This window comes from Selaginella moellendorffii, unplaced genomic scaffold, assembly GCF_000143415.4.
Source record: "Selaginella moellendorffii unplaced genomic scaffold, v1.0 SELMOscaffold_88, whole genome shotgun sequence".
NCBI classification, from domain to species: Eukaryota; Viridiplantae; Streptophyta; class Lycopodiopsida; order Selaginellales; family Selaginellaceae; genus Selaginella; species Selaginella moellendorffii.
In genome coordinates, this window is record NW_003314349.1 from 537547 (window position 1) to 558143 (window position 20597).

The window sequence follows — 20597 nt, forward strand, 5'->3', positions numbered from 1 at the left end:
AATTCCGGGAAAAAATGTCATCGAATCAAAGATTAGCTTCGCTTTTATCAAACACCCACACCGGGCATTTGCTGTAAGAATCGCAGTCCACTAAACTTATCCGGTATCGCATCAAATTCGTTCTCCTTTTGACCGGATAGCTGGTTGCTGCAAATCGTCAGCCAAATTCATAAATCACTTTTCCACCGGACAGATCCCTAAGGATCTCACCGCGAACTCTTGCTCCCGTTGGTACTGCACTTCTTAAACAACGACCATTTCACGGAACAATTCAGCTGAAATGGTGGTTTTGTAGGTTGATGATTACACTCTAGTCTTGGAAAGCTAAACGTGGCTCTACGTCGCAATCGTTCACATGGGACTGACAGCTATGCCACAGTTGCACTTTTAGTCTGACCGAAAACAAAACTGACTATAATTTATATTGTAAATTAAAGTTGTCATTAGCAATTTCACATCCTTTATAGAGTGAATCCCACCTGAGATAAAACCCTAAACATGAATTTTTACCATATAATATATATTAAAATACATAAACATAAAATATTTTTTACTATTGTATTGACAAGATTATACCAGAAAAATAAGGCAAAAAACCATGTCCTGGTCTCCTTTTGAGTAGCAGGACCACGAGGAGGCATTACTTGAACCATTTCTTAAACAGTTTTATAAAATTTTGTGCTTCAATTTTAGATCCCACGAGACACACGCCATAGCCATAACGTTTAAAAAGTGATACTTGGGTAGTATAGATTTCCAAGCCCAAAGCCCAAACTTGCAAGAAATCATGTCGAGTTCTTCTTTCCTTGTAGCATTGCTTTGCGTATCCATTGGGAGCTTAGCTTCTGCTGCTTCGGCTGGAGAAAAGGACTCGGTTTCTATCTTTCAAGTCACCGGTACGTAACTTAAGTTTAATTGCTGGGCTTACAAATACATGTGTAATGCAGATGGCAAGTTGGGAGGATATCCTCAGTGGGTATCCTTCAAGATCACAAACCTGGGACGAGACACCTTAGAAGTGAAAAACTCCTTCTTATCATATGGAAAGTGGTATAAGTACCCAAATAAGAACAATGATGGCAGCGCACCAGGTGGGATAACCATTGCTGCAGGAGCAACCTCTCCCAACCCGCCATTTGCTGCATGTGGAAGGCAAGGTTCTCCATCTGGGACTACAGGTGGATTTGACATCTATACGAAGGGCTTCAAAGTTGCCACTATACACTTTGATTGTCCATACACTGGCAGTAATAAGCTGTCTGTCAGCGATGAGTGCAAGAATTGTGTTGTGCAGCTTCCGTCCTTTTCTACTTCCGGTGCGTTGGGAGACCTTGTACTCAAAGTGGTGGCACTAGTTTAAGCCTCCAAAAGTGAAGCGTAGCAAGCTCCATTGCCAGTGGTCACACTGGTGTTCCTTTCAAATATTATGTGGTGGAATTAAATGCTATGCTTCTGGGTTCTTAATACCGAAATACACTCTAAGATCATTGAAATGCCAAACAAAATCTATCGCCCATCTTTGATCTTCACAGAAATCTTTGTCCGGTAGAGATATCACAGCTTAAGTCCATGCCCCAATGGTTTGGACAATGAAGAGGTACCTAGCAGACGAAGCTGATGAATCCGTTGTTGCGACTTTTTCCATGAGTTCTTCTGGTTAAGCTATCTCAAATGTTTAGTGAGTTTAAGAGCGCGCATTTTGATCTCCGGCGATCCACTGAATTCTTCAACCATGACTGCTCGTAGCTTGCTTCGGTCCAAGCTGAGGTTCCTGGATATGTCAGCAAACGATTTCTTCCGTCAACAAAAGATCTGGCTCTGCTTTTGATATCGATTTCTTTATGAAAAAACATGGGTACGTACGCGTCGAGGTAGATCCTCACAAGATAGCCGGTTAGCTCGCGCATCTCCGCTGGCTCCGCGTCGAGACCCTTCCATCGCAGGAAAGCTCCAACTTCGTTCTTCGCGAGCACTCTCGAAAACGCGATGGAAGCGCTTCTCCGCCTGCTCGAGCTCTCGCAACGCCGTACCTCACGTCGTAAAAATCGTACTCGTCCACCGCGAAGAGCAAATCGTTGTCTCTCTTCCGCCACCTGTTTCATCTCGTCGAGATCCTCGGCGCAGTAGATCCAGTTCCTGTCCTGCTCGTCCTCCGCAAATGCCACGAGCAGTGCCTCTCTGACAGGTGCTACGAGGCTTCTGAGTTGCCGAGCCTCTTCTTAGCGCTAGTGCTGCTATCACGCGAGAACCCGACTAGCTCGATCAATCCATCGCTGTTCAAACATATGCTTGGTCTGCTCGATCTCGCCTCTCCAAGTCGAGCTCCGGGAAGACGTCCGGGACCAGTCCCTATTGAGCAAAGCCGTAAGCTTGAGCCGCCCAGGAGAGAGCGTCACTGCCGGGCATCCTCTCCAACACCGCTCTCGCCAAGTCGGCTCGAGCAGTCGATGGCATTCGATGGGAGACCATATTCGCGTCACCGTTCTGCGCGTAGGCCTCGAGCATCACAGTCCAAGACACTGTCGTGGCTTCTTCCAAAACGCATCCTTGACGCTCAAGGCATCGCCCTCCTCGTTCCTGGGAAACGTTTGCGGTAGAAAAGTCCGGGATTCTAGATCACGACCAAACGGCATTCGATGGAGGTGGTCCAGCGGGAGCTCCAGATCGCCGGACTGGGTGAAAGCGTTGCGAAAGTTACCTCGTCCGCTTCGCATTTCTTCTTCCTCGTGTAGAGAAAGACGTCCATTGCCTTCGCGAGACCGCCAGAGATTCGCGATAACGCAGTTGAGACGCTGAATGGAAACGCCAAGTTGATCATCTCGTCCAGCAACGTCTGAGCTTCTGTATCCTTCCTGGACCTCCGGAGTCCATTGATGATGGTGTTGTACGTGATCGTGTTTGGAGCTGGCTCCGTCTCTCGTATGAGCTGCAAAGCGTCATCGGCTCTTCGAACTTTGCAATGCCCGCTGATCAAAGTGTTGTACGTAACAAACCTCAATGATGGGAATACCCGTCAGTCACAACAACTTTTCATGTGGTGGTGATAGCAACACCTTGGACCACCGCTGAATTAGATCACCAAAGACATACCATACATACATTATTACAAACATTTAGATCTATTAGAAACTTAGGTGTCATTCCAGCTTGAATTAATCCTGGAAACAATCACTCCTGCGGCAAATTTCTCTTTCAAAGTGCGACTGCTGCAAAATCCTTCGTGATGATAATAAGAGTGAAGAACAGATGCCTTGGACATTTCAAAGATATTTATATCTTAATTTTTCCAAGAAGCATCAGCATTGAGGATGATCTCTAACTCCAGGAAAGAATCAATCGCTCATAAATTTTTGTAAAATTATAAAACACTACTTCTACTTTTGGAGAGAGATGTATACGTTGGATCCCACTTTGACTATCTCCTATCACGCATTGGAATCACAAAACAATGACACACACAGAGGACCATGTGACGAGCTACGAGCGACTTAGATATGGGAAAGGAGAGCATACGATGACGAGATGATGGTGTCAAGGAGTGGCGCACTGTGAGCAGCCAGTTCTGCTCATTGTGGATCCTCTTGACTCCTGCCAGGCTCCATCCCGGACGTGCTGGATATGAGATCCTCGGCAGCTAGTTGATCAGATCCAGTGCAGAGATCCACATGGCGGTGATCATTTCAAACGCCACGTTGATGGTGTCTCTGCCGTGATCCTGGCAATGCGACAAGGCCGTGATCAGCGTGTTCAAGGCGATGAGATCTTTCTTCCCGAGAAGGCAGCGAACATCCGCTTGGCTCTGGTCGTGCTCCGGGCATATGCTCTAACGATGGAGGAAACAACTCTCTCGGCTTTGGCATTTAAAAGATAGCCAATTCCAAGTCACGAGGCGTGCTCGGGAATTCGTTCGAAAAGGCCTCGTTAAATTCCAGGAAAAAATGTCATCGAATCAAAGATTAGCTTCGCTTTTATCACCGGGAATATGCTGTAAGAATCGAATCACTTGATTCTCTTGACTTCTAGCTAGAGAAACATTTGATTTGTATTGTGGAAAGTTTCATTTGCAAATAAGTAAATAGCACTATAATACTCGATTAGAAATTCGATTTTATTAAATGGACTTGGATCAAGAAAATTTTTCCATGCAATATTTTGTTTCCTCCAGAAATTACAGCAAGTTGATTTAGTTTAATCCATTGCTTTCAATGACTAGAATGAATATAGCATCCATCATTATCAAATGTTTCTTACAAAGTGGTGCTGCTAGTTAGCATGCAAATTTTATTAAGAGCACTCTCTCCATAGTATAACCACGGGAATATTCCGAGAATATTCCATGGCCTGTGGGATTTAAGGCCGTAACGCCTTAAGGGTTGGGAGGTTGGCCTAGGGTTCGCTCTCTTGTTCGTTTCATTGGTATCAGAGCAGCACATTCTTTTGGGGATGGCGGGTGAGCAAGATATTGATCCTGATGAGGAGTATGGCGTTAGTGAGGATAGCCATGATGATGCGGAAGAGACTCTTGATGATATCGTTCTGCGGCAAGGACGCTAGATTTCTGCAGTTCAGAGCGACATAAAGGAGGTTAAGGATTCCGTCAATCTCATCAAAGATTTCTTGCTTTGCATGAACCCTCAAGGGTTGAATCAATCTCATGTCCGTGGTTACCATTGGTACGTCAAGCATGCCAAGGATTATGGTATCGTGGAATGGAAATCATCACCGGATGTTTGTGATAGTCAAGAGGTTGATTCTTGGTTGGAATTGTGGGAAAGTTGTTAGTCTCACAATCCTTGTGAGGATAAGGTGAAGATAGATTTCTTTGTGACGAAGCTTACGGGCCATGCTTCTTCGTGGTGGAAGAACTACATCAAAGCTAATCCGAAGCCGACTTCTTGGACTGATTTGACAAAGGTTTTCCGCGCTTCGTTTGTCAAGAAGTTTGAAGAAGTTGATCTTGTGAATCAGTTGGTAGAGATTCGGCAGGGGACTTTGTCTTTGGATGCGTATGTCCGCAAGTTCCATGATCTTTGCCTTAGTCTCACGGGCACTTATAATGAGCTGCTAAAGGTGCAATGTTTTATCAAAGGATTGAGCTCGGTGGATGTGCAGCAGAAGGTCAAGAAGGATTTTCCAGCAACATTGACTGATGCTATCACTAAGGCTCAGATCTTTTCGCCCGAACCGTCAGTCAACTCAGTCAACTCTGGTCAACGAGATAGTCCACGGAGTAGTCAACGTGATGACCAGCTTGCTAATTCTTCATATTTGGGGAAGAAACGGTCGTTATTCCGTTGTGGCTCGAAGCATGAAGATGGCAGTGAAGCTAAGAAACTTCGTTTGGACCAGCGAGAGAAAGACAAGGCGGAGGGCAATTGTTTTCGTTGCCATAAAGCTGGACATCAGAGCAAGGATTGTTCTGAAGGGGTCAATGAATGATAAGGTGACTGTGGTGGAAATTATAGGCAATGATGTGAGTGATAGTGTTTTTGAGGCCGTATTGCTTCAAGTTAGGCATTCTCTCGCCTTCATGAGCCACAAGTTTGATGTCACACAGCAGAATTGGCCTACTCAAGAATGGCGACATTATCTATATGGATCGGACTTCCATGTAGTTTCAAATCATCAGTCTCTCCAGATGTGGATCTTTGAGGCTGCCTTGCTCGTTGGCAAGAGTTCTTGCAGGAAATGTCTGTTAAGATCCGGTACAAACATGGAGGTGACAATAAGGTGGCTGATGCGTTATCCAGGATGGTAAATTCTATCTCGTTCATGAAGCTATCCAGCGATCTCTTGGATGAGCTTAAGGAGTTTGCTGACTTCAACTCCTTTATCACTGATATTCGCGCAAAGGTTTTGTTGAGGGACGCCTCTACAGATTTAAAGGGTGACAAGTTTGCGTCATTCGAAATACAAGATGGAATCCTGGTGAAGAAGGGACGTGTAGTGGTTCCTCGTGTTGACAAACTCATCAAACGGATTTTGGTTGAGTGTCATGATGTGCCAAGTGCTGGGCATCCGGGGGTATTGAGAACGTATATGTTGGTGAAGAGGCATTTCTTTTGGCCTGGGATGAAGTCAGATGTTGAGAAGTACGTACGTGGTTACTTGACCTGCCAAGCGGTCAAAGTTGATCATTAGAAGCTCGCTGGCCTCTATCATCCTTTACGTATACCTGAGAATAAGTGGGATAGCATCTCGATGGACTTTATCACTGGTTTGCCCAAAACCTTTCGAGGAAATGATGCTATTTGGGTTGTTGTGGATCGTTTGACGAAGATGGCTCACTTCTTCCCTGTGAAGACAACGATAAAAGCTTCTGAACTTTCTCAGTTGTTTGTAGACCGGTTATTCAGTCTCTATGGTTTGCCGGGTGACATTGTGAGTGATCGGGATCCTAAGTTCACGTCCAAGTTTTGGCAAACAGTCTTTGAAAAACTAGAGACTAAACTAAGCATGAGTAGTGGTGAGCATCCACAATCTGATGGGCAGACAGAGCGCATGAATTAGCTATTAGAAGATATGCTACGGTCTTTTGTGGGAAACTTGACTCGACAGGGAGTATGGGAAAAATACTTGCCTCTGCTTCAGTTTGCTCACAATAGCGCTCATCAATCGGCTATTGGCATGTCTCCTTTTATGGCGATGTATGGCTATGAGCCTAGGTCTCCTGTGAGTTTGAATTTGGCTTTGGTTCGGGTTCCTCATGCTTGTGATTTCCTGGAGGATATGCAAGACAAGCTTGAGTTGGCAAAATTGAACATGAGGCAAGCTCAAGAACGAGACAAAAGATTGGCTGATGAGCATCGTCGTTATCAAGAGTACAAAGTTGGTGACAAGGTTTTCCTTAAGCTGTCGGATGCACAACGATCTCTAAAAGGAAGTGGTAGTGCTAAGTTGTCCCCACGGTATTGTGGGCCTTGGGACAATTTTACAGCGTGTGGGGGATCTTGCATACACTTTGGATTTGCCAGTTAGTTCGAAGATTCATCCAACGTTCCATGTGAGCAAGCTTAAAGTGTGTTTGCACTCTGGTGATATCATGGATCAGTCCATCATCCAGGTTCCAGAGATTGATGCAGAGAAGGCTGGTCCGGCCAATATTCTTGCTCAAAGATTGGTGAAAACATGCCGGAAAACAACTAGGGAGTTGTTAATTCAGTGGAATGGTTATTCCATGGACGAAGCTACATGGGAAACTGAGGATGACGTGAAGAGAGTGTTTCCGAGTTTTGGTTATGACTTGGATGACATTCCTGAGGAAGGGGAGAATTGAGTTTTATAGCCGTATTGCTATATAATTTGAACCGTTTGTTCTATTCTCATTCTCTTGTTTTCCATGACCGTATTGTCATGTGAGAAAGCCGTATTGCTTTCTTTCTTTCGTGACCGTTTGTTGCGACATTGGTGTTGCCGTTTGCACATCTTTTCTCCATGGCCGTATTGCCTTGGACTTCCTTCATTTGAGGCTCGTTTAGCTTCTCGAGGCTACCGTATGTGGCTGGGTCATGAGGGAGGGAAGAATGACACGAACCACGGGAATATTCCAAGAATATTCCATGGCCTGTGGGATTTAAGGCCGTAACGCCTTAAGGGTTGGGAGGTTGGCCTAGGGTTCGCTCTCTTGTTCGTTTCAATAGTGTTGCCTGACAATCATTTCAGCATGCTGGCATGAAACTTAAGCTTGTAATCGAGGCTATTATTTGTTACAAGGATGATTTAGTAATAGATTTCTTGCTCGAAAAAATAATTAGCTAGTGTTTTACAACTAGTGTTTAAAGGATAAGACAAAACACGATTTAGTAATGATCCAAAGATGTTATGGCCTTTAGAAACAACTTACCGTATTTTTTAGGGTTTTTCAATTATCTTTGTCATTGCTAACCTTTTGGAAAAATGCTATCTATTTACTACTATATTTTAAAATAACTCCTAAAGCTAAATGCTTTTATTTTTAAATCAAATTTTAAAATAATTACTATTATGTATTTATTATAATTTTAAAATTATTAATTCTGATTCTGCTTTTTAATTTTAAATTTTATCCTAGGTTTTAACGGCTTGGATTCATTCACCTACTATCTAACGATCAAAGTCTTAGGGTTTAGGGCAAATAAAGTGGATGGCAGAGGAAGAGGAGGAGGAGGAGCCCATCGGCGAATGGATCGCTCGGCTTCCATCGTACTCGAAGAAAGCTAAGCGCAATCTGGAAGAAATGCTCGCGAAAGAAGGGTATTTCACCGTGGGGGATGTGAAGGACTTCGGTGCGAGGGCTAAAGTTACTCATTCACGGCTCCGAAGGGACATGACGGCAGCAGGGTTCTTCCTCGATGGTACTGCGCACACTCGTTTCTCCAAGGCGTTAGATCTCCGGAACGCCATCCTGGCGATTCCGGACGTGGGCTTCGAGAAGGCCAAGGTTTTCGAGGGGTTACCATGGCCGAGCTTGGAGCCGATAGGATTGCGCGTAAGGCACGAGCACGGTAAGATCTGGCTGGTAGGACGGCCCGTTTTCAAGAAGCTGCTGGATCGCTTCTGTCACCCGCAGCAGATCGATCTTGATGGGAATGTGGGGTCTGGAAAGACGTACTTGCTGCTCATGCTCTCGTTGCATTGCATGCACAGTTTTCTCAAGGCTGGCGGAAGGAAGAAGAGGTTGGTCTGCCTGTTTACGGTTCCCTTGGGCCTCCAATTGCTTCTCCGTGCTCTCAAGAATGCATTGATTGTGGCATTTGTGGAGGATGAGCAGGCGAGGAACAGGATCTACTGTGCTGAGGATTTGGCCGAGTTGCTACAGGTGGTGACTTTCCTGAAGGAGAGCAACGACTTCTATTTCATCATCGACGAGTACAACCTCCTGGACGACTGGGCTACCAATGAGGAGCTGCGGAATGTGTGGCTCGCTCTAGCAGATTTTGAGGAATGTTCGGTCTGCTTGCATGGCGGATCGGCAGAGCGGGCGGCTGCGTATGCCAGGTTGTCCAAGTCGACGTTCAACCGGGAGTCTCACTGCCACTACTCGGTATTCACGAAGGAAGAGGTAGATGCTTTTCTAGGCAAGCAAGGCCTGCAGTCCGAGCCTCCTGAGATGAGAGAGTTAACCGGGTACCTTCCTCTGCTGGTGAGGATTTACCTCGACGTCTACTCGGAATCCCGAGAGAAAGCCAGGGAGAACTTCCTGTTGAGCAGAGAAGTTGCTCAGCAGAAGAGGGACTTACAGAAGATGGTCATGAAGGCAGCAGAGTTTTCTGACGGTAAGAGAAAATGGGGTGTGGAGTGCTTGTCCGAGTTGATAGCTGGAACAGCAACCGCCGACGGCATGATGGGGGACTTGGGGTTTTTCAGCACCCGCTGGATTGTGGAGAACAATGGGATGTTTTCTCTCGTCTCCGAGCTTGCAAAGCGGGTTGTGATCCTCGCAGTTGAGCAATACCTGGGAGTCACATTGAGAGTTTAAAGGGAAAGCAAATTGAAAGTTTTTCCCTTTTTCTGACAAGGATCTAGGCAGAGTCATCTCCCATTCGCCTACAACGTTCATCCCCACGGAAGAGTCTAAGGTTCATTCCCAAGTGGCAGAGCTCCAGCAAGTTCTTTGAGCCAGAGAATCTGGGCAAGTACACAGGAGGCTATGTGCTGGATATGATCAGATGGCGCTTCTTTTGGATCGGACACGACGAGGAATGTTGTGGATGCTCGGCATACTACACCATGAATCTACGAAACTCTGCAGCTTGTTTCGGTGATTATCTCTTTTAATATAACATAGATAAAGCTTTTAGTTGAATTTTATTGTAAGAGAAGAAATCGTGACTAAAAAGGTTTTATTTGTGACTAAAGTGTTTACACATAATTCCATACGTTCTACTAAGCTAGTGCCGTTCCTGCCCGATACCATGGTGGACTTGGATGACATTTGGAAGCTCCATGAGCTTGTAGCTGTGGTGGTAACGCATGCTTAACCCGTCCCTATCTGGAGAAGTCTAACGGAGCCTCTGTGCGCTGTAAGGAAATGAACTCCACGATGAAAAGGCAAAGGATCGTACAACGAAACGCTTTCGGCCAAGAGAAAACAGTTTTGAGACGTTAGAGTGGACTCTGTCAAAGTTGCGAACCTGAACCAGTCGTCCAGAGCACACGAAAGCTTCCATCGGGGAGGCATCATAAATCCCACGCCTTTGTTTGCTGCGCTAGGCATCACTGAGACAAGGGCACCTGAACGAGGCCTGAAACCCACTCCAGAAACACATTGTATAAAACCTTCTCTGATAGCAAAGTGAGAAGTCATGACAACGTAGAAAGAAAAGGTTGAGGGGAACAGACTTTCGACGACTTCTCAAGTCCGATTCGGCTCCAAGAAACTGGCGTCTCGAAACAATCGACAGCTTCATCAATTCTGGATTTCTCTCTCACATCAGACCAATGTGGTGAGTGCCTTGCACAGTGTAGCTCACGAGAGTTGGTGTATGGTTGGTGTATCCTCAGTCCACCATCGTTAAAAATCTTGCAGGCCTTTTGAGCAGAGCGCCTGTCGCATAGAGCTCCTGCTCGTACCCTTCGAAGCGCTTCACCAATCCAGCATGCAAGCACGTCGATCCCTGCTCGAGCTCTGCCACACCTGGCGCAGCCCCAAGTCCTTCTCCCTGAAGCTGAAAACATCGTACTCGTCCACAAATTGTTGTCTCTCTTGAGGATCTTCACCACCTGTTTCATCTCATCCAGATCCTGGGCGCAGTAGATCCAGTCCTCTTTGCTCCACTCCGCGAGAAGATCTGCGAGAAGTGCCAGGAGATCATGAGCAGCAAGTATGTCTTCCCAGATCCATGACTCCCGACTAGCTCGATCGTCCGGGGCGGCAAATGGATCGAGCAAGCTGGCCTCCAAGCGATCTAGCAGCTCCTTGAAAGCGAGCGTCATACCAGCCAGATCTTCCCGCCATTCCGCGCTGTGGGATCAGCTCCAAGCTCGGCCACGGCCGAAAACCTTGAGGATGGAGCTCCGGAGCTCTAGTGCCTTGGCAAAGAGAGGCTGCGGGAGTGAGTCGAGGAAGAAACCCACCGCCGTCATGTCCATCCGGAGCCGCATTCTTTTCCGGGCCCTTCACATCTCCCACCGTGAAATACGATTCTTCCGCCAGCATCTCTTCCAGCTTGCGCTTGCATTGATTCGAGTAGAATTGCGATGGAAGGTGCGCGATCCATTTGCCGATAGGAAGCTCCCAACCTTCCTCGCCCTCCCTAACTAAACCTTAAACCCAGTTGCCAAAAGGTCGTTCTTTAGGGCTCTTGAGCTATAAAGGAAGAATGTGAGTGTCCCATTTTTTAGGGTTCTTGATGGGCGAGGGGTGGATTGTGGTGGAGCGCTCGTCGTCGCGGCGGGGTTCCAGCAAGAAGCCCAGGCTGATGGACGATGACGACCGGGAGCTGACGGTGGAGGAGTTTCGCAAGGCCATCCACGCGATTCTGGTGAGGATGGATAGGATCAGGAGCTCCGATTTCTACAAGAGATTTCTAGCGCAGGTCGGGGGCAGCGTTGGGGAGTCCCTGGCAGCGATGGGCGTGGAGAATCTGGTGGTGTATGGGCTGGGCAGGATCTCCAGGTCGGAGAGCTCGCGGCTCCAGCTCGCGCTGGTGCTGCTACTCAGGCAGGATCGCGTCCTGCCCGAGGATTGCTTGATCTGGGTGTTTGATCCGGTGCTCACGGCGTGCGAGTGGAGGATCCTGCGGCAACTCAACTGCCGCGCGATCGATTCCAACGAGCTGGGGCTCCGGAAGGTGGAGGAGCCGACGCTGTTCTTCATGCCCCACTGCGAATCACACCTCTACGACAACGTCGTCAAGGCGAATTGGGGATCGCTGGGCAAGATCGCGATCCTGGGCAATAGCTTCGCGAGCTACATGGAGAGATGGACGATCTATCCGAACCAGAAAGGCTCGCGCCCAGATCATCTCCTGGCTATCCAGCCCCGGGCAGTCGAGCTTCGGGTGGATGACGTGGACTTTATGTACGCCTTCAATGACATGAGCTGGCACTTTTTCCCGGACGAATGATATGACATGGCGGCGGGAACATGGGAGCGGCAAACGGTCCGAAATTCTATCATTTTTATGACATGGGAACGGCAGGTATATGACATGGACTATGGGGGGGAATTCTGTCGTTTTCTTATGACATGGGAATCGTGCCCGTTGGAATTAAGCGGGAAGGAACAAAGACAACTAGACGAGCAAGAGAGAGAAGGGCGGCGGCGGCGCGGAAGAGATGGAGCGCTTGTCCGATCGACCAGCGTTTGCGAGTGTTCTTGGCGAGGATTCCATCGGCGAGCGCGATCCGTGGCTGGTAAGCTCGCGAGCCTTGCCAGAAATCTTTCTATCCTGCGAGCTAGGGTCTCACAGGGATGCCTTGCAGCCGATACCCCAGCGCTTCGTCCAGCTCTACGCGGATGGATTCGCCAAGGAGTGCCGGATTCGCGGGCCGGATGGCGCCGCCTGGGGCGTGACGCTGGGCGGGCCGAGCTTGAGCCGCATTGGGATGAGGGGAGGGTGGGAGACCTTCGCGCTGGCCTATGGATTGAAGGCTGGGGATCTTCTTGTGGTGAGGCTCGTCCAAGAATCGGTGTTCCAGGTGGAGATCTTTGGTTGCAAGAGCCGGGTGAACAAGCTTCCAGGGAGATTCATGGCGAGCTTCTTCAATGCGGGATCCAGGGAAGCGCAAGAAAGAGATGGGCAGTGTCTGGAAGCTACAGCAGTGGAGAAAGATGGAACTGGCAGTGGAGAAGATGGAAGAACTAGGCCGAGAAGTTCTTCCCAGATTGCAAGCCAAACACCACCACGAAGGCAACCATCTCAAGAAGAAGATGGAAGAACTAGGCGGACAAGTTCTTCCCGGGTTGCTGCAAGCCAGACACCACCAAGGCAAGCATCGCATGAAGAAGATGGAAGAACTAGGCGGAGAAGTTCTTCCCGGATTGCAAGCCAGACACCACCGCCAAGGCAACCATCCCATGAAGGAGATGGAACAACTAGGCGGAGAAGTTCTTCCCGGATTCCAAGCCAGGCGCCACCATCCCGTGAAGAAGATGGAAGAACTAGGCGGAGAAGTTCTTCCCGGATTGCAAGCCAGACACCACCACCAAGGCAACCATCGCCGCCACCACCACCAGCGAAAGCATCCACGAGCAAAGCAGTGGTGGTTGCTAGCACCAGGAAGAGGAAGAAGAACAGCGAAGAACAGTCGGAGGAGAAGCCTTTGTCACGGCGGCGAGCCGTGACTGATGCCGAGCGGGAGAGAGCCATGGAGCGAGCTCGGCAGTTCACGTCCACGAATCCATTCACCATGAACAAGATGAACAAATCGCACGTCTACCGCGGCTTCTGGATGGTAAGCTCGTGCTCGCTCGATCGAAAGCTTTTCTCGCGCGCTAAGTTTCTAAGTTCCACAGGGAATGAACCACCAGTTCGCGCGGCAGCACTTGCCATCGCAGATCTGTAGCATTGTGCTCGTGGATTCGAGCGGGGCGGAGTGGCCGGCGAGGTATCTGCCCAGGCCGGGGATCAGTGGCGGCTGGAAGAAGTTCGCGCTGGATCACAGGCTCGAGGAGGGCGACGTGGTGATCTTCGAGCGCGTGGATCGCACCCAGTGTAATCCAGTGATTCGGGTTCACATCTACAGGGTGGTGGAGCTCGATGATCTACCGCAGGAGGAGGAAGAGCAAGCGAGGAAGAGAAGGAAGTATAGCGATTCTTCCAGGGGAGAGGACGAAGAACAAGGAAGAAGGAAGGGTGGACGTCCACGATTGCGCCCCAGTTTGTAGGAGCCGATCTACACCGTCGGTGTAACTTTATAAAAGAGTCTTTGATTTCTATTCGATCTAGGTATTGTGTCTATGGCGGAGGTAAGCAAGCGCGTTCTTGCGAGTGGCGCGCGTGAATTTTTTGCGATTGTTCTTGGCAGATCGTGGAGCTCAAGGTCGCCATGACTTGCGAGGGATGCGTGGGTGCCGTCAAGAGGGTTCTGGGCAAAATGCAAGGTAGATTTTGGGCTCCATTTTTGCTTAGCGACTTATAGCGAGTCCCTGGTGTTCTTGGCGGTGGATTTCTTGGTAGGAGTGGAGTCTTTCGATGTGGATCTCAAGGAGCAAAAGGTAACCGTCAAGGGCAATGTCAAGGCGGAAGACGTGCTCCAGACGGTGTCCAAGACGGGCAAAGCGACCACTTTCTGGCCCAAGGAAGAACAGTGAGCCATCCAGCCATGGCGATGCAATCCATCGAGGAAAGAGTAGCGTAAAGAACACTCCTCCTCTCTCTCTCTTATAACATCACAACTAAGTTTCCTGCTAGAGAACTTCTTGATCGATCGAGAACTTCGAGAGTAGAGTATAGATCAAGTAGAAACGATGGGAAGAGCCGATAGCTCGAGCTATGGCAGCCGCTCGATCCGAGCTTGCAAGTGGCGAGCAAGGTCGTCCAGGAGATCACGAGGGTGCATTTTCCCATTTTATTTTTTCATTGCTTCTTTCTGGAAATAACTATGACCGTTGACCAATTATGAACTTCTACATATAAACCCAAAGCCCTAAATATTGACCATTGACCACCATTGGAAGTTGACCTTTTGACCCTTTTGACCCTTTTGACCCTTCGGTCATCACTCGCTAAACAGTTTCCACATCACGGGCCTCGGCTCATACGGCATGTTTTCGATCAGCTCCTTGGCCTGTTTCGCGAAGCCTTTCCGCGCAAGGATGTCGATCACGCACTCGTAGTGCTCCGGGGTGTGTTCTATCCATCTGTCCGCAGCGATGGATCGGAAGTACTCGCGGCATCGCTTGACGAGCGATGATCCGGTGGAGTTGTGCCTGATCGCGACCAAAACGTTGAGCATCGTTCCTCCGTCCGGGATCATCCCGTTCCAATCCATCCTCCGGAGAAGCTCCAGGACTTGCCTGAGATGCCCGGCTCTTGCGTACGCTTCCATGAGCGAGTTCCAGGAGCCCTCGTCTTGGATCGAGAGAGCGTGAGCTAGGAAAACCTCCGCTGCTTTGGCCAGATCTCCACGCTTCCCATACATGGCCACCAGCGCCGTCTTGATCACCGCGTCCAGCCCCAGATCTTTCTCCAGAAACTGCTCGTGGAGTTTACTTCCCTGCGAGAAATCGCCCATGGCTGTGCAAGCATTGATCGCAGCAGCAAAAACTGGCGGACAGTCTCCTTCTTCACACCGATTCTCGCCCACCAATCGCTTGAAAAGGCTCAACGCGGCCTCGTTGACGCCATGCGCGACGTACTCGACGATCATGGCTGTGGAGCACGACGAATCCACGCAGGGAATCTCCTCAAAAACCATCCTTGCGTCGCGGAGGCTTCCACACTTGGAGAACATCTTGATCAATGCGCTGCTGATTCTCACGTCTCCTTTGAGACCGAGCTCGCAGCACTCTCTGTAAATGTTCCTCCCAAGTTCCAGGAACTCTATCCGGCCTTGGAACGAGCCAAAGATCTGGAAGAAAGTTTCCCTGTTCGGGTGAACTCCTTCCAAATCCATTCTCGTGAGAAACTCCAGAGCTTGCGAAGGATTGCTGGAGTCGCCACCTTGAGCACACGCAGCTATGGCGGCGTTCCAAGACTCCAAGCTCTTCTCTTCGATTCCCTCGAAAGTTCTCCTCGCGTCTTCCACACTGCCGATCTTTCCATACGCCGCAATCAATCCATCCCAGAAGCGTTCCTTCACTGAAAACTCCCCCAGCTCCACGGATTCGTGGATCACTCGGACGATCGCAGTGGCGCCGATCTCGCCGCAAGCCTCCACGACTGCGCAGAGCGTGAAGCTGCTGGGCTTGATCCCTTCCACCGCCATCTCTCGAAACGCTTGCAATGCCTTAGCAAAATCCCCGCTCTGGGAAAATGCTGCGATCACCACGCTCCACGAGAACGTGTTCTTCCTCAGCCACGATTCCAGCATTGGTCGCGATTCCTCGATGCATCCGAGCTTGCTGCACTTCTCCACCACCAAATCCCGCAGATTTCTGTCGTTGATCACGCCAGCCCTCTTGGCGGAATCCAGCGCCCGTGCAACATCGCTCGCGCGCCTGGATCGCGAGATCAGCTCCACCTGGTTGCGTGTGACGCGCGCTTGCCGTTCCCTGCGGAGCTGCGCTGGATCGCGCGCGTACCATGGCGGATTTTGCTTGCCCGGATCCCGCGCCCTGCGAATGCCTCGCTTGCGATTCTCCCGCGACTGGCGGAGGATGTGATCCACGCGACGACGCACGCGGCTGGAGAAATGGGCGAAGCTCGGCCCGCGCCTCCTCAGCCACATCCATGCCTCGGTTTTTAGGGCTCTTGTGAGATTTACAGCCGTATATCCTTTTAGGGCTTTCTAAGTTTATATTTATTTCAAATTAAGTACGAAGCTTTTCGAGGCTTTGGTATGCGTATTTATGAGTTAAAAAATCTGTCACTGTTGTAACATATACTGAGTTAGGCAAACTTATAAACACACTTTGATAAGAAAAAATATGCTGTAAAGGTGGTGAAAGCATTAGATATAAAGCCTTTGAGAGAAAATAAACTCTAAGTACATAAAACAATTATGCAAAATCTTATGGGATGACCATAAAAGATCTTTACCTTTAAGTAAAAAATAAATATAATAATTGTATAGTTTATTTATTATATATTGTTAAATTATTTTAAAAAACTATATATTTATAGTAGTCTAATGAGATGGTGATATAACAGAATAATTGAAAAGTGTAAAATGGTGTGTGACACACTAAAAAAGAATTAACATTTTTTAATATAAAAAATTTACTTTTTATTAAAAATTTATAACTAAATATTTTAAGGAGACAATTCCTAAGGAGGTTTCGAATATAATGCATAAAGCTACCATATGGTTTTAGCCCGACCATTTTTTAGTACCTTTTGTTTATGTACGTTTTTAATTTCACCCACTTGCAATCAAAGGCATCTTCAGGATCACGTACTCCGACCATAACAAAAAGACGAATAACCTAGAAAACAAAAAATAAAGAAATGGGAACAAAGAGCAAAGAATAAGGAGTAGGAGGAAAAAAACCATTTTAATAATTTAAATTTAATACTAGAATCAGTGTGATATAAATTATTATAAAACTTTATTTTTCTAATTTTTATTTATATGAGTTAATGGAACTATTTAAGATTTTTAAAAATTAAAAAAAAATTAAAAATTAAAAACTTATATAAAAATTTAATTAGATCTAAATTATTTTTAAATGTATACATAAAAAAGATTTACATTTGTAGTATTTCAATTAAGCTTCATTGTAATTAAGAAATTAAAGAAACATCACTCACAACTAAATTTCAAGAGGCCTAATTTCATATGTGGTGGCATTGCAACATCATAAACATTTAATATAATGGCATCAAACTATTGATCTTATCAATTGACACTAGAATCAATAAATACTATGTTTTATTTAATAAAATCTTCCATAAATGTGTAATATTGCACCCTAGCTAGCAAAAAGAAGGAACATTTCACAAATTGCAAATAAAATATTAACTTTGCATTTTAAATTTCAAAACTTCAAACTTCCTCTTTATTTTGTTAGATTCTCCTAAATGAAATTAATTTTGATGGCTAAGTATATCGTAAGTAGTGGTTTAAATTATGCTACATTTCTGATTTTATATAGATAATATTGTAAATTTAGTTTTGATTTAGTTTTGGTTATTTAATAATATTTATTAAATTAATCTCAACCATTTATTTGCAACTATGACCATGGATTTGTACACAGTGAATAACTCTAGATAGCCTGAGGTAACATTCTATATCCTCCCATTGGGTGGCACTTCGTTAAAAAACTCCATCACATGTAAAAATGTGAAGGAGGAGTTTCTAATAGCTGTGAACACAAAGTAGATAGAACTCCCACTCAAAACAGAATACAAACAACTCAGTCAATAATTTTGCAGAAGTTTACTATCATCTGATGAAGATCTCTTTTATAGATCAAGTATCCTGGACATAGAAATTCGCGATTGAAACGACTACGTTCTGGGAGGAGCCGATTTCCCTAGCTATTGCGGCAGCTCGATTACTGTCCTTGTGGAGCTTGCAAGCGGTCAGCAGCGTCGTCCAGGAGATCACGTCAGGATAGAAGGGCATGGCGAGGAGGAGGTCGTGGGCATCACCCAACTTGCCAGTGCGAGCTAGGAGATCAATCACGCAGGAGTAGTGCTTGTATCCCGGCTCCACGCTGTGATCAGCGCTCATGGCCAGGAAGAACTCGATCCCATCGCGGAGCGTCCCTCCATGGCTGAGTCCTGCGAGGAGATTGACGTGCGTCGCAGCGCTCTTTGCGATTCCTTCTAGGTCCATTTGCCAGAAGAGATCGAGCGCTTGCACCAGATGCCCGTTCTTGGCATATGCTGCAAGCATTGCGTTCCAAAAGATTAAATCACGGGAATTGCAATTATCAAAGATCGATCGAGCTAGTTCTGGATCGCCACACTTGCCATACATTGTAATCAAGGATGTAGAGATTTGGAGTCGCGAGTCTAGTCCCCAGCGCTGGATGCTCGAGTGGAGGAGCTTCCCTTCGGCAATTGCCGTGAGCCCCGCACAAGCTTCCAATCCGCCCAGGAACGTGATCTCGTCCGGCTCGATCCCTTCCAGATCCATGCTCGCGAGAAATTCCATGGATCGCCGGTGATCGCCCAGTTGCGAGAACGCCACGATCATCGTGTTCCAGGACGCTCGGTCTCTTTGATTCATCCGGTTAAAAGCCTCTAGCGCAAGATCAAAATGCCCATTCGTGGCAAGTGCTGCTATGATCGTGTTCCACGACACAAGATCGCGGTGGATCATCCCATCAAAGACCCTCTTCGCGTCCCTTACGCTAGCGCATCGCGAATACATCTTGATGAGCGAATTCGCGAGCGGGAGCTCTGATCTATCCAGCCCGAGGCTGACAATCCGGGCGTGGATTTGCCGTCCCCGCGAGAGGGATTGGAGCTGGGCGCACGCCTCGATCGCGCCCAAGAGCGTGATTCCATCGCCCACAATCCCTTCTAGATCCATGATCTCGAAGAGATGGAGGGCTCTTCGCGGATGCCCTTGCTGGGCATATGCGGTGATGATGGTGTTCCACGCCACGATCTCGATCGCGGGCATCGAATGGAGCGCCGACCGCGCTCGATCGAGATCACCGCTTCGCACGAACGCGCTGATCAGATTCGTCCACGAGTAGATGTTTGAGTGCCGGATCCGGTGGAATGCCTGGATCGCGTCCTCTGTTCTTCCACACTTCCCATACATGAGGATTATCAAATTGCCCAGGAATGTCTGGCGATCCTCGCCGGATTGGACGAGCTGCCGGTGGATTTCCCTCCCGCGAGCTAGATCTCGCGAGTCGCCACACTGCCGGAGGAGGAGAGAGGATTCTAGCACGGAGCTCATAGCTCAATCGATCGAGAGGATCGATCGAGCAAAGAATAGAATGGCTTTATAACGATGGGGCTGGTTTGATCTGGAGCTGCGAATTCAGTGCTGCCAGGGAGTGGAAGAAGAGATTGGTGACCTTGATGCCAAAGACGTTGAGCGATTGGAGGCTTGGGCATCCTCGCGCGAGGTGGAGGAGCCCTTTCTCTGTCACGAATTTGCATCCCCACACATTGAGCGCCTGGAAGGAAGAAGAGGATCCATGGATCATGGAATGGATAGATCACAAATCTGGTAGAATGAATTCCACGGACCTTGAGAGAGCGGCAATGCGTGGCGATGGCGAGGAGGGACGCGTCGGTGATGAAAGTGCCACCCACATTGAGATTCTCGAGCGATTTGGCTCGAAAGACCTGGAAGGAAGAAGATCGATTGGATGCGAAGCGTGGATTTCCAGCTTACCAGCGCCGCGACGCCTTGATCAGTGATTGCCGTGACACCCCACAAGGAAATCGAGCGGAGATTGGGGCAGCAGCTAGAATCCGCGATGGCAACGAGCGCAATGTCTGTGATCTGGCAGCCCCAAGTTCCAGCGGACCTGGAATGGAAAGAATTAGAGCCCGAGAGAGAAGAGATCAGAGCCTACATGTCGAGATCCAAGAGATTGAGCGCTTGATTCACAAGATTGGCGACCGAGACATCGTCGACACGGCATCCCGCGAAGCTCAATCGCTTGCGATATGCCAGCGATTGCCGCATGGCGCTCCTCCATTTCTTGCACACGAGATTCACCCTGCCCAAAATTAGGGTTCTTCCGCAAATAAAGGGGGCTAAAAAGAAAGGGGAAAAAAAACGAGATACCGTGCTTACATGGCCATGTCCCGGAAGGAAGATAACTGTAACAAGCAATGCGCCAGGAGATCCACTGGAAGAATCTCATCGCGCGCAATCTCCACTCCAATCGATGAGCCCAGCTCCAGATTGGGCTTCGCTTCCTTGTCATCGAATTGCTGCGACCGAAGGCGCAGGAGCGCTGCCGCCGCGGAATTTCTCTCCAATTCCTCCATGGCGCCGCAGAGAAAAAGAGGTTGGCGATGAATCTCAAATGCGTGGGCCTTTTGCCAGCGAGGAATCTACCATTCTTCCAAGAGAACGTCGTGTCACTC

The 20597-nt window shown here is 48.0% G+C and overlaps 7 protein-coding genes across 7 annotated transcripts; 4 read left to right on the plus strand and 3 right to left on the minus strand.

The window, feature by feature from the left end:
* Window positions 1-784: 784 nt before the first annotated feature.
* Window positions 785-1447, plus strand: LOC9638019 (asp-hemolysin). The gene is made up of 2 exons (XM_002988349.2): window positions 785-896; window positions 948-1447. The coding sequence occupies exons 1-2, from the start codon at window positions 788-790 to the stop codon at window positions 1358-1360; spliced, it is 522 nt and encodes a 173-aa protein (XP_002988395.1). The 5' UTR covers window positions 785-787; the 3' UTR covers window positions 1361-1447.
* A 9540-nt stretch (window positions 1448-10987) lies between these two features.
* Window positions 10988-12137, plus strand: LOC9638021 (protein SENSITIVITY TO RED LIGHT REDUCED 1). Its single transcript, XM_002988351.2, has 2 exons — window positions 10988-11185; window positions 11340-12137. Exons 1-2 carry the CDS (start codon window positions 10988-10990, stop codon window positions 12045-12047), a joined length of 906 nt encoding a protein of 301 aa, XP_002988397.2. The 3' UTR covers window positions 12048-12137.
* Window positions 12138-12239: 102 nt separating this feature from the next.
* Window positions 12240-13861, plus strand: LOC112341672 (B3 domain-containing transcription factor VRN1-like). The gene is made up of 3 exons (XM_024662232.1): window positions 12240-12336; window positions 12406-13377; window positions 13439-13861. The coding sequence occupies exons 1-3, from the start codon at window positions 12259-12261 to the stop codon at window positions 13808-13810; spliced, it is 1422 nt and encodes a 473-aa protein (XP_024518000.1). The 5' UTR covers window positions 12240-12258; the 3' UTR covers window positions 13811-13861.
* A 49-nt stretch (window positions 13862-13910) lies between these two features.
* Window positions 13911-14350, plus strand: LOC9637105 (copper transport protein ATX1). Its single transcript, XM_002988352.2, has 2 exons — window positions 13911-14026; window positions 14103-14350. Exons 1-2 carry the CDS (start codon window positions 13972-13974, stop codon window positions 14234-14236), a joined length of 189 nt encoding a protein of 62 aa, XP_002988398.2. The 5' UTR covers window positions 13911-13971; the 3' UTR covers window positions 14237-14350.
* A 293-nt stretch (window positions 14351-14643) lies between these two features.
* LOC9637106 (pentatricopeptide repeat-containing protein At3g12770) lies at window positions 14644-16314 on the minus strand. The gene has a single exon (XM_024662199.1). It carries the CDS (start codon window positions 16312-16314, stop codon window positions 14644-14646), a length of 1671 nt encoding a protein of 556 aa, XP_024517967.1.
* Window positions 16315-18000: 1686 nt separating this feature from the next.
* Window positions 18001-19449, minus strand: LOC112341658 (pentatricopeptide repeat-containing protein At2g21090-like). Its single transcript, XM_024662200.1, has one exon. It carries the CDS (start codon window positions 19447-19449, stop codon window positions 18001-18003), a length of 1449 nt encoding a protein of 482 aa, XP_024517968.1.
* On the minus strand, window positions 19449-20523 carry LOC9638022 (F-box protein At5g67140). The gene is made up of 5 exons (XM_002988422.2): window positions 20302-20523; window positions 20078-20224; window positions 19894-20029; window positions 19746-19844; window positions 19449-19672 (listed from the first exon to the last, which is right to left on the minus strand). Exons 1-5 carry the CDS (start codon window positions 20496-20498, stop codon window positions 19496-19498), a joined length of 756 nt encoding a protein of 251 aa, XP_002988468.1. The 5' UTR covers window positions 20499-20523; the 3' UTR covers window positions 19449-19495.
* Window positions 20524-20597: the final 74 nt, after the last annotated feature.

Coding starts and splice junctions, on each gene's coding strand:
- LOC9638019 (XM_002988349.2), top strand. CDS start 788: ATGTCGAGTTCTTCTTTCCTTGTAGCATTGCTTTGCGTATCCATTGGG. Junction 897..947: donor TTCTATCTTTCAAGTCACCG/GTACGTAACTTA, acceptor TGTGTAATGCAG/ATGGCAAGTTGGGAGGATAT.
- LOC9638021 (XM_002988351.2), top strand. CDS start 10,988: ATGGAGCTCCGGAGCTCTAGTGCCTTGGCAAAGAGAGGCTGCGGGAGT. Junction 11,186..11,339: donor GAGTAGAATTGCGATGGAAG/GTGCGCGATCCA, acceptor TTGATGGGCGAG/GGGTGGATTGTGGTGGAGCG.
- LOC112341672 (XM_024662232.1), top strand. CDS start 12,259: ATGGAGCGCTTGTCCGATCGACCAGCGTTTGCGAGTGTTCTTGGCGAG. Junction 12,337..12,405: donor GCGAGCGCGATCCGTGGCTG/GTAAGCTCGCGA, acceptor GATGCCTTGCAG/CCGATACCCCAGCGCTTCGT. Junction 13,378..13,438: donor TCTACCGCGGCTTCTGGATG/GTAAGCTCGTGC, acceptor TAAGTTCCACAG/GGAATGAACCACCAGTTCGC.
- LOC9637105 (XM_002988352.2), top strand. CDS start 13,972: ATGACTTGCGAGGGATGCGTGGGTGCCGTCAAGAGGGTTCTGGGCAAA. Junction 14,027..14,102: donor GGTTCTGGGCAAAATGCAAG/GTAGATTTTGGG, acceptor ATTTCTTGGTAG/GAGTGGAGTCTTTCGATGTG.
- LOC9637106 (XM_024662199.1), bottom strand. CDS start 16,314: ATGTGGCTGAGGAGGCGCGGGCCGAGCTTCGCCCATTTCTCCAGCCGC.
- LOC112341658 (XM_024662200.1), bottom strand. CDS start 19,449: ATGAGCTCCGTGCTAGAATCCTCTCTCCTCCTCCGGCAGTGTGGCGAC.
- LOC9638022 (XM_002988422.2), bottom strand. CDS start 20,498: ATGGAGGAATTGGAGAGAAATTCCGCGGCGGCAGCGCTCCTGCGCCTT. Junction 20,225..20,301: donor TCCTTCCGGGACATGGCCAT/GTAAGCACGGTA, acceptor AATTTTGGGCAG/GGTGAATCTCGTGTGCAAGA. Junction 19,845..19,893: donor ATCAAGGCGTCGCGGCGCTG/GTAAGCTGGAAA, acceptor TCTTCCTTCCAG/GTCTTTCGAGCCAAATCGCT.